We start from the raw sequence: 11,804 nt of genomic DNA, 5'->3' as shown, positions 1-11,804 counted from the left end.
GTAGAGGTTGATGTCCTAAGCTATTTCTGAATAAAACAAAAACAAACCCGTGGGCACTGCTCCTCTCCAGGGGTCCAAGAAAAACAAGCTGTGAGTCGGGATCTGAAGAGAGAACAAAGGGGAAAACCACTGGAAGCAAACAGAAACCCTTTTCCTTCCCCCTGGTGTAACACAGCTCAAAAGCTCAAACCGATCTTGGCAACGTCACGTCTCTTTTTTTTTTTTGTCTACAAGCTGTTTTCCATTTATTCCTGTCCTTTCCCAGATGCTGGAATGCTGCTCTGGAGATGAAGGTGGGGTGGGAAAGCAGCTCCTCACATTTTCTTTTCTCTTTCCTTTTTTCTCTTTCCATACAGGCACACGGTGCCCAAGGCAGATGTGTTCAGGGATGATGAGAGTGCTCAGCTCCTCTTGGGGTTGCAGAGAGCCAGAAGGTCTCCCCTCAGCCTCCTCTGCTCCAGGATCAGCACCCCCAGGGCCCTCAGCTGCTCCTGGGCAGACTTTGTGCTCCAGCCCCTTCCCCAGCTCCATTCCCTTCTCTGGACACTCTCCAGCCCCTCAATGTCCTTCTTGTCCTGAGGGGCCCAGAGCTGACCCCAGGATTTGAGGTGGGGTTTCACCAATGCCCAGCACTGGGGGGTGATCCCTGTCCTGCTCCTTCTGGATACAGCATGGCTGACACAAGCCAGGATGCTGGTGGTCTTCTTGGGCTCACATTCCCCCACTGTTCCCCAACACCTCCAGGGCCTTTTTCTCCTGGCACTTTCCTTTCCTCTTGGCACTTTCCAGCTGCTCTACCCCAAGCCTTGTTGTGACTGAAATGCAGAACCCAGCACTCGATCTTGCTGAACCTCACACAGTTGGCCTTGGTCCATGATCTACCCCACCAGACACCTCTGCAGAGCCTTCCTGTCCCCGGGCAGGTCACCACTGCCACTCGGTGCCACCTGCCAGGTGACAGTGGGCACACTGATCTTGTTGGGAATACCGAGTGTCAGCAGCCACCAAAGGGGCTCAACTCCCTCCACCACAACGCTTTGGGCCCGGCCACCCTGCCAGTTCTGAGCCTGCCCCTTGTCCCCACGAGTGTCAGGGACTGCGGGTGGCGGTACCCGGAGGTTGGTGCTCGCTCCCGGCGGGTGGCAGCAGCCGGTGCCCGGGCTGCGGGAGCCTGCGGAGCTGCATCCCCTGAGGGGCACGGCCGGGACTCGGCTCTATCGGTTCTGCAGCCATTACCGACACGCAGGGACTCCCCCGGACCCACGGGAGGACCCCGGCCCCATGCGCGTCCCCGCCACCCGGGTCCGCGCTCCTCCCGCCACGTGGGACCCTCGGGAGCGCGCGTCGGGGGCGTGGCCAGGCGTCGGGGGCGTGGCTGGACACGGCAGTGACGCGAGCACCGGTGGGGGGGCGTGGCCCGATGTGGGGTGGGCGTGGCTGGAGCGCGGGGAGGCTCGCGGCGCGGGGCGTGGTCAGGCGGGCGGGGGCGGGGCCGAGCCCTCAGCTGACCGGCCGCCATTTTGTCAGGCGCTGGGAGGCCGAGCGCACCCCGGAGTTGGGGTTCGGGGCCGCCCCTCTCTCCTGCCCGCCCTGTGCCGCGCCGCGGGCGAGCTTCGTCCGCGCCCCCCGTTTCCCCGCCCGGCATGTGAGCGGCCCGGGCCCGCTGGTCTCACCCGGCTCTAGCGGTAGCAGGAGCCGCAGCGGTGTCCCCCCCCCCGGCTGGGCCCGGCCCCTCAGCCCCGAGCGCAGGCCCCGCGGCCCGGCCCGGCCCCGCCGCCATGGCGCTGAAAATGGTGAAGGGCAGCATCGACCGCATGTTTGACAAGAACCTGCAGGACCTGGTGCGCGGAATCCGCAACCACAAGGAGGACGAGGTGAGCGGACCCGGTCCCCGCCGCCAAGGGGCTGCCGGCTCCCCCTCGGCGGGTCCCGGCGTGGCCGGTTCCCCTTCCCGCCGGCCTGGGCTGGCTCGCCTCATCCCTCCTTGCTGGCTGTCAGCCTTTCCCGGTCAGGTCCTGCTCCTCTGGGGGATCAGGGAGGGTGGGAGCCTTCCCTCAGTCTGCTCCCGGCAGGGGTGGCTGCGGCAGGCCCGGAAGCAGCCGGGTGTCTTGGCCACCCTGGCGAGAGGAGGTTGGTTTGGGGAAGGTGCAAAGAGGAATCAAAAGGAGGAAGATGACTCTGGGATGGAGGCTAAAAGGGAGACGCTGTGCGAGACCAAGGAGGCGTCCGGGGAGCAGGGAGCTGAAGGGGACGGTCAGGGAGGGTCCCGCTTGGTGCTCGCTTTCCGTGCTCTAAAGTTGCTGTGGGGTTGAGGTCCCTGATACATAAAACAGGAATTCCTGCCTGTCGGTCTGCCCTCAGCTAATGCACTCAACTATAGGTTCTTCATTATGAAGTTGATACAGAGGAAAGCTGAGTTCAGTCATAACTCATTTCTCAAATTATTCGTGTCGTGTGTCTTCTGAATAAAATGCGTTTTCCTTGTTTCAAACCCATTGTAATCAGAAAGCAATTGGATGTGTCGGGCTGTTGCTCTCTGTTACGTTCCCAGCATGTGATCAGCCAGTTAGTATAGGTGAAACAATTAGTCATCCAGAGCACGTTATGTGAGACTTTCCACCCTGAAGTGTCATGTTAATTGGGAAGTAACAGACACTAAGGATATCGTTTATGTTCATCTTCAAGTAAGTAGTCGTGGCCCTAAAAGCTTCCCTACAAATGCTTTAACATTTACACTTTGCTGCAATATCAGTGAGTTGCTGTGGAGTTAGTGACTAAAAATTTTTGTAGACCACAATGTCTCTTCAAACTCGAATGGCATCAGCCATGAAAATATCTGGAAAAGTTGTGGTCATGTAACTAAATTCAGTATTTAATTTGGAGAGCTGTGATCTTTGTTACTGGTGCTGTTAGACTGAAATAGAAAATACAACTTCCAAACCAACTTTGAATGTTCAAAAGGCTTGTGTACAGAGGACAAGGTTTTAGTGATGTGACCTGGGAAACATTTTTATTTTAGTGTATGTTAAATACATATGTATTGATTTGGTTACAGAAGAACCATCGTGTGATACCAGAAAGTGTGCAGTGCCCTGCAAACCATGGGAAGCTCTGGGGAAGTGGAAACACCATGTTTCCCCAGACTCAGAGTGGATTGTACTCAGAGCTGGAACAGGTGGACAGTAATTCTCTGGAGCACTTCCCCATAGCATGCTCAGGCCCAGGTGGTATGTTATGCTGCTTTTAGTAAACATGCTTTCTTATTTTGTGCAGACAGAAAGTGTTTCTTCAGCTGTCAAACTTCTGAGTATCTCCCTGATGAAGGTCCAGGCTGGTCCAGGCTTTTGTGGCACCAGTCTTCTTTGAGGAGGATTGGTGTATTATTATCATTTCCAAAACAAATTTTTGGTAAATATTTTCTGGGATTGTGTGTATATATTCAAAGGGTAAAAAGAACAAGTATTATACAGCCAGGATTAACAAGTTCTGTGCATTGAAAGCCACACCGAGTTTGTTCTGTGACAAGAAGTAATTATAATGCATTCACTTTGATCTCCTTTAGAGGAAAAAAATACTAAAATACTGCTGAATTAATTGTGCAGGGCTCTGTATATTTGAAGGAAGTTGTTACACAGGAATATACACTCTACAGTTCAGTGAGGTCAAAGCAAATGTGTTAACTCTTTCTATAAGGAAGAGGCTGATGTCAATTACAGTGGTTGGACTGTAGCATGATCTAAAGAAGTAGAAGTTGAGGGGTTTTAAAGTAGATAACTGTAGGGGCAGTTTCTGTTTGTATCCTGGCACAGCAGAAATCTGGGTGTTGATTCAGTGCTTCCCAGGCAGTGATCATGGCCATTTGTTAACTTTCAGGTGATGTTACAAAAGTAGAACAGCACGTTAGAGTAAGGAACTACAAAACCTCTTCTTTCCTACAATGCCTTCATTCTTATTTGTGTGTATTAAGTGTTGTTCCAGTACTGAATGTAGTTGTTCAGCATTTAATTGTCTAAGGTAGGTGTCTAATCTTAAAACTACTCCTGCTTCTTTGCCTTATGATTGAGTTATGCTTTTTGCAGAAGGTTAATTTCTGTTGTATCTGTTGTCTCTTGTCTTTCAGAATTTATTCACATGAAAGTTCTGCCATCACTTTTTCCTCTCATCTTTTTTGGGCAGCCTCTCCTGGTAGAGAGGATATAGTAAGATTCATTCTTTCCCAGTTTCTTTGCAGGTACCATCACCAGGTCTCTGGTGTTTCACTGATGCTATTGCAGGATGCACTGGGTGATTGCCATCTCAGTTTAGAGGCAGAGTCTCTGCAGCTTTTCAGCAGACCTGCTGCACTCTCAGCACTGGTCAGATGTTCATCCTGGATTGCTGGGACTCCTAAGCACATACCCCAAGGCTTGTTGTGAAATAAATGGAGCACTGTGAGCTCTTTACCAATATATTTTAAGTGTTCTTCTCTGCTCAGTAGAGGAACTTAGAGGGCACTGGGGTCTGCCTGGCAATTCAGCTCACATCCTTGCAGCAGAACCACTTGTCAGAGGCCATTTTAATTTTGGATTCTGGTCTGTATCCAAAACTGGCCCACTTATTTTGAATTTAAAACACTGAAGGTGAAGTGATTGTCTTATGTAAGGGTGAGAGGTAAGGGACAGGGGTTGGTTAATAGAGTCACTTCTCTGTGCAGACATCAAGTGCCCATTTTCAGATCTTCTGGGGAAAATTGGAGCAGCATCTGCAAAGGAAACTCTAGTGTGGAAGGAATGAGGTGGTGTAGCAGCATTAGATCTTTTCCTGGTTTGAAATGTTGTGTTTACTTTTCAACAGTCTGTACAGATGATTTAATCTGTGATGGTTCCCAGTGCCTGCTCAAAGACTGAGGGAAAACCAAACCTTCAAGAAAGAATTGGTCCTGTTCCATTGTCCCCTGACCTTCACTTCTAATACATCTTTCTCTCACTTAGTTGGAGAATAAAGGTGAATCTTTCACCTGTTATTAGGTGGTTTTGTACCCTGTGGAATAGCTTCTTTCACTTTGTGCCTTCTTCTATGGCTATGCTACACAGCACATGGCTTTTATGATAGGCTGTTAAAAGAATAATGGATTTTTTACCAAGGTATTCTGAACTGAGAAATTATCTCTGTTTAGGGATGTTCTCCCAAATATGAAATAGAGGGAAAATCCTGGGATGCTATTTGGCTCTTGCACAGTGTTTTGCATTTACAGTTAAGAAATTTGTTGTTCCCAACAAGGGACCTACTGTCAGATGCTGTGATGAGAGGTTCTTTTATGAAACTGAAATTATAAAGTAAGAGAATCAGAGATGTTAAATGAATGATGCTTTGTCCAGTTTGGACCGTAGTCCTCTGTGTTTCAAGTGCCTTTGAACACAAAAGGAAGGAGAAGGGGTTAAAAAAATCCTGCACAAAATGTCTGCACACTTCTGTCATAACTTGTGAAAATCCTTCTCCTTTCTTGTATTCCAGGATTAGCACATCACATTTTTGGTAATCAATGCTTTTGGGAAAAGCATATTTTTTAAAAATCACATTTTTTGTGTGTAGCATTTGGCCACAAGTATCTTGTTTCTGGTTTTCTTTTAAGAAGTTGCTTGGTACAAAAGCACATTGGTGGAGTGATCTGTGTTTCTGGTTGGGACAAAAAATTAATTTTAATTGTTAATACAATGCTAACAGGCATGTTGGGACTCCATGCTGTGAAATATGTATTTGACTGCTCAGAAAGAGCAGGCTTAGCAAACTGGAGTGTCCTTACCTAAGGGCAGCAAACTTGTATTGTGTAAAAGAACCTTTTCCTCTAAATATAGGGCTGCTTTGCTTGACTGCACACTTCAGCTGCTTTGCTGACACGTTTTCAAATGAAATTGTGGGGTAAGGAGTTTGTAGGAATCTTTCAACATCACAAAACTCTTCTGGACACAGCCTGTCATCAGTGAGGCTGAAGGCTGTCTAACCCAGTGGTCTTCTGACAGCTTGGCCTCTGGCCTCTCCTGCAGTGTTGGTATTGAATGGGAAAGGATATGGGGTGAGACTTAACAGGGGAATTTTGAGGAATGATAAAAAAGCATTTGGTGCCCAAGACTGACAGGCAGTGTGCAGTTCATTGATGACAGACAGCTCTTTCAGTCCCTGATGCTCCATCAGCTACTGCTGCTCAGATGTGTTAATATCTTTGAAGGGAGCTCATTATTTCACCCCCTTTCAAGTGGATCCAGAGTTGCTATTGTTAATTCTTTGAGCCTGTGAATCACTGGAAAAGACAAAGTTGGGAATAGAAACAAGACACACCAGAGGCTGGGGAAGGACCTCACACCAGCTGGTAAAAAAAGCAGACTAGTAGTGGCCTCTGAGGTAGCAAGGCCCAGTGAAACCATGTCCTGCCTTACCTGCTGTGTCACAGGGAATAAAGGGCCTGGAGCCCTGGAACCTGAGCCAAGATATGGGCTTTTTCTCTGTGATTACAAGTAGGGAACAGCTGAGGCTTTGCATTAGTGCTGCCTTTCATTAGCTTCTGGCTTTCTCCTGTGTTAAATATTACTTAATTGACTGTGGCATAAGTGGGGCTAATAGCTTTGTTCCCAGTCCAGATCCTTCTGTAGCCATCTCTTCCAAGAGTTTGAAACACTGCAGACAGATCACTTGCTCACGTGTGCAAATAAAAATTCTGTCTAGGCAGGTCCAGGGGAGAGGAACAGCTTTCTGGTCCTCATCCTAAGAAATGGAGGGGCCCATACACTGCACCTTTTGTGAGGCCAGAGGAAGAATGTCCAGAAAAATCGAAGCCAGATAAAATCCTGACTACATTTCTGTAGTGTGGTCATCTTCAGAGTTCCCAATTCAGTGCTTTTTGATGCAGCTTGCTTTGTCCGAGCACTGAGTGCAGAAAATTGTGCCTTTTGTGATTTCCTCTAATGTCATCAGTGTCCACCAAAGTGGCTGAAAAAAACTCTTCCTGCACGTTGTGGGTTGATGAATATATATGGTGCACATAGAATACCTTTAGGTTTTTCACATAAGTGTTTGGTGGAGTGTCCTGGTTTTGGTGTGATGAGAAGCAGGGGAAGCATTGAACAACGTGCATCAGAAAGGCCGAGTCATGGGATCAGTTACAAAGAAGCGTTTATGTTCCTTAGGTTATAAAAAAAAAACCTGATAGTACATGCTGAAAAAAAGAAATACTTTATGATCTAAGAGGGAGTCTGGTGAAATCCAGGTGGCAGGAAGCAGGGAGATACTTGAGTAAGGGAAAAAGTGCAGAAAATAACATGGTCAGTGGTAGCATTGTTAGCTCATGAAGGAGCCAAGTACTTTTTTTGAAGAATTCATTAAAAAAATCTGAAATACTGAGGAGTCCTTTGAATACTGAGGTGTAAGTGAGCATGTAAAAGTTTCATACCAGCTTACCAGTGGCCCATGGGCAAACAGAGCTCAGAGACCATGTAGTTTAGTGCTGATTTTTGTATTAGCTGTTTCTTTTTAATTCATCTCTCTTTTATTACGTAGGTGTTCAAACCTGAGAGCTTTTACAGAGAGCTGTGTATGCTATAAGGTGTATAAAGGGCAGTAGGGGCCCATGTGTGTATGTTGAATTTCTTCTGATGGGCTTGATCTTCGTGGCAAATCCAGACTGCATAAAATCTGTCACCTGTAGCTGTCATGCTGTGACTCACCTTCAGCCTTCAGGACTGTAAGTTTGTTTAGAATAACTGGAATGATTGTACAGCAGGGAGCAGGTCAACAAATTTACTTTAATTACACAAATATTTGTACAGAATTTAAGAAATCAGCAAAGGCCACGAACCATCCTTTTATTCATTGTCCTTCTTATCTTTCCATAGCTGAGAAGTACTCACAGCTGCTATTACATTTTTAATGTTTCTGGTGCTACATTTTTATATAGTATTAATACATCAGTAAGCACTCTTTTTGTGTTGTTTCCCTTTGAACTAATTCTAGTTACCTGAGTCTTGGGAAAAGTAGGCACATTAGTTCTTTAGAGGACAGTGAATATTTCCTATACACTCTTTATACACTTTTAATGAATCCTGTCTTTACCAAAGCCTGACGTTGTACACAGAAATATGTCTGGAAACAGCCAATTGAAAAATCTACTGTAAAAGTACTTGCATAGCTTTTTGCATAATAATAAAAATATAAAAATTTGAATATCTCTTGTGTTTGCAGGGATAAGCACTTGTGTCTGACACATCTCTCTGGTCTTAAAAGTTGACTGCTCCAATATGATTTAGACAGTACAGGCCCCTGAGGATTTTTTAATTGCTGTGCAATTAAATTAACAAATACTGTGAGCTGTATTTATATTAAGGGACTGATCAGACTGGAGCTATATTAAGGGATTTCTCTGGAACCTTCCTGGTGATACGGGCTTACAGATTTGTGTTGGGCTGCTTGGGTTTTGCTTTCTTAATACCCACTTAATTGTTGGCATCTTGGCCTGGCCTGCCTGGGGAGGGATCCAGCATGGCTTCTGTAGCTGTGCTCCAGCTTCCTGCATAGCTGCTCTGGTGTGTGAAATACTTCTGTTGTCTTGGGGTAAATTGCCCCAAATGCTCTGTCCATGGGGGACTGCTGGTACGTGCTTATGCTCAGGGAAATCATAGAATCAGAGAGTCATTAGGGTTGGAAAGGTCCAACCCTACACCAGGGGTCAGCCCAACACCACCATGCCTGCTAAACCATGTCCTGAGGTGCCACATCTATACATTTTATTAACACCTCCAGGTATGGGGACTCCACCCCTGCCCTGGGCAGCCTTTGCCAATGCTTGGGCACTCTTTTAGTTAATAAATTTTTCCTTATACCCAATCTAAACTTTCCCTGGAGCATCTCGATCATTTTCTCATCCCATCCCGTGTTCCTTGGGAGCAGAGCCCGACCCCCCCTGGCTCCAACCTCCTCTCAGGGGGTTGCAGAGAGCCACAAGGTCTCCCCTCAGCCTCCTCTGCTCCAGGATCAGCACCCCCAGGGCCCTCAGCTGCTCCTGGGCAGACTTCTGCTCCAGCCCCTTCCCCAGCTCCATGCCCTTCTCTGGACACTCTCCAGCCCCTCAATGTCCTTCTTGTCCTGAGGGGCACAGAACTGAGCCCAGGATTTGAGGTGGACCCTCAGCAGATGGTTCTGGTGCTGGTGCTGTGGTTCTCAGTGTGTCTGGGGCAGTGTCATCCTCTGGGTAAGTCCCCCTGACCTGGCTCTCACTTGGAGACACCTTGGACAAGCAGCTGCAGCTCTCTCTGTCTCTTTTCTGAAATCCCATCCTCTGTGGTGTTCCATACCTGTTCAGAAGCTCAGCTCTGCTTTTCTACAGTTTCTTGTGCTGTGGTGCTGCTTTTCTTTGGGGTTGCTTATGTCTGCTCTGAAGCTTGCAAGTGTACACGACTTGGTTAGCATCTGTCTGAATTTTAAAAGTAAAGTTCAGAGGTTTTATTGGTCCATGAATCAGTTTAGGAGAGAAGGATGGATCATGCCAAGTTTCAGTCAGTACATGAAATTTAGTAAACATCAAGAAAAGGAAGAAGTGTAAAATGACTTCACATTCCTCTGTTGTTGTTGGTCTTGCTGTCTCACTTGGGTTGTAATGGACAACAGGGCAGTGGATAATGCATCATGTTTCTAATAAATAATAGAGGAGAAGACTGCTGCAAATCCAGTGCCAGAGGCTCACCTGCCTGCCACCCGTGTTTGGTGAGAAAGGTACATGGGTCTGTGATCTTAAGGCTACCTAAAAGATGAGTGAATAAATCCCTGGAAAGCAGGGTCACAAAGGCAAACTAAGACATGTTCCAGCACACATGGCAATATCAGCAGCTGAGTGAAAGATAAACTTGGCTTTTCCAAAATGCCCTTCAGGTTGTAGCGTGTGTTCTGAGCTCTTCACTGCCTCTGACTTCCCTCTGCACCAGTTTATTGTGGCTGCTGCAGAGCTGCTTACCTGCATCCTGTGCAGTTTCTAGTGACTGCATATCTGTTACTGCTCATCTAACTTGCTTAGCTTATGGTTTAGTGAAGCTGTGAGGTAGTGTCTGCCATGGAATTCCCTCTCTCCAAGCATGGAGTAGTCCTGATGAGGGATTCTGTGACTCATCTCAAATAGCTTTTTCTACAGTATGTAAATAATCAAGTGTTTTCAGTTACCCATGACAGAAGTGAACAACTAATATGCTTATCTCCAGCACTGTGTCCCAGTGAGTGGAAAGCAGCACATGTTGCTTTGTCATGCTCCTGTCTGCTGTTTCAGTTGATTTAATCTGTATTGCCATGGCACAATGCTTGTGTTTCAGGTGCTGTGCTCCATTATAGGTGTATAAATTCCATATGACTGGTTCTGTGGTATTTGTTGACATGAAGTGCTGGGTTTGGGGGGTTTGCTAGAAGCCTGACAAGTGATATGTATTTCTCCAGTCTTCTTCCTCAGTTGTGAGGTGGCAGCTGATCTGTGCTGTGCTTGTAACAGGATCTTGTGCTTGAAGCACAAATAAATTCAAAAGTTGCTTCACCCCCTACAAAGTCTCAGTGTTGTAACTGCCTTTTGTGTCAAGCATCATGGTTGTGTCACATGGCTTGCATCCCACAGGTAGTATTTCTTAATATTATCAAAAAAAAAAAAAAAAAAGGGGAGGGGCAGTTGCTGGTTATTTGGTGGAAGCTGGAGCAGTGGGCATCTTCCTCTCATGTGACATGGTCACATGGAGACAAACTGTCTAGCAGGGCCTATAGGGATAGGACAAAGGGTGATGAGTTTAAACTAAAAGAAGGGAGATTTAGACTACAGTTAAGGAAGAAATTTTTTATAGTGGCAGTGGTGAAACACTGGCACAGGTTGTCCAGAGAGGTAGTAGATGCCCTATCCCTGGAAACATTCCAGGTCAGGTTGAAAAGGGCTCTGAGAAACCTCATCTAGTTGAAGATGCAGGGGGTTGGACTAGGTGACCTTTAAAGGTCTCTTCCAACATAAACTGTTCTGAATCTCTGATTCTGTGATCATCATGTGCTTGCACTCAACGTGATTTCATGGAGTTTATTGGTGAGCATATGTCTCAAAGTGGTACAAAAAAAGAGAGAAATCCTACAGTGCTTAAAATAAATGTTGTATTCTTTGCTTATTTCAGTTACTTGTTTTTATGTTCTGCTTATTCCAACCTTTTTCTCTTTTAGAATAGAATAGTTACACATTTACATCAGGTCATATCATATCATTTCTGCTGTTGCAGAAAGTGACAGTTTGAATCTGAAATCAGCTCATCTTTTGTGAACCTCTAGAATGTTGTCAGCAAACCCCAAGTTCTACCTTGGCTGGAGCTTGGAACCAATAGAATTTTAGTGATTTTTCAAAGCTAATTCACAAAACATGAGTTAGGAAATGAAGAATCCTACAAAGTGATATTTTGGCTTCTTCCCATGACCCATTTTTTCCTTCCGCCCTCTCTCTGTTTCTCAGGGATTGTGTCTTTGGTTCCTGATACCTTTATTCTTATTTTAGCCATTTGTGCTACTTTAAGTGCACATAGTTTCTGGGTGAGGTCTTGGAATTCTTGAGGAATTTGGGTTTATTTTAAAAAAGAGCTTGTGTATTTTGGTAATGGATTGAAAATGCTTACTGCATCTTTTTTGTGGAATAAATGGAAAACTGGCAGTGAGGGCATTGTGCTATATTCACAGCACTGAGTAATTTTTGCTAACATGCACATGCTTTACTGGGGCTTTAGCTGTGCTGCTCTGTGCTTTTGTATTCCCTCTCCTCCTGAGGGGCATGTGGGAGC

The 11,804-nt window shown here is 46.3% G+C and overlaps 1 protein-coding gene across 2 annotated transcripts in view; it reads left to right on the top strand.

Moving 5' to 3' along the window:
• Positions 1-1,478: 1,478 nt before the first annotated feature.
• AP3D1 (adaptor related protein complex 3 subunit delta 1) overlaps positions 1,479-11,804 on the top strand; it is a 41,968-nt gene continuing 31,642 nt past the window's right edge. Inside the window, exon 1 of one of the 2 annotated variants that reach the window (XM_071728112.1) lies at positions 1,479-1,874. In XM_071728112.1, the coding sequence (XP_071584213.1) occupies positions 1,779-1,874 (96 nt within the window). In that variant the 5' untranslated portion in view covers positions 1,479-1,778. The remainder of the gene's footprint in view (positions 1,875-11,804) is intronic. The other variant, XM_071728111.1, reaches the window with a different exon arrangement.

The sequence above is a fragment of the Heliangelus exortis genome, chromosome 28 (assembly GCF_036169615.1).
Source record: "Heliangelus exortis chromosome 28, bHelExo1.hap1, whole genome shotgun sequence".
Classification (NCBI taxonomy): Eukaryota; Metazoa; Chordata; class Aves; order Apodiformes; family Trochilidae; genus Heliangelus; species Heliangelus exortis.
This window is presented reverse-complemented; position numbering and strand designations above follow the sequence as displayed.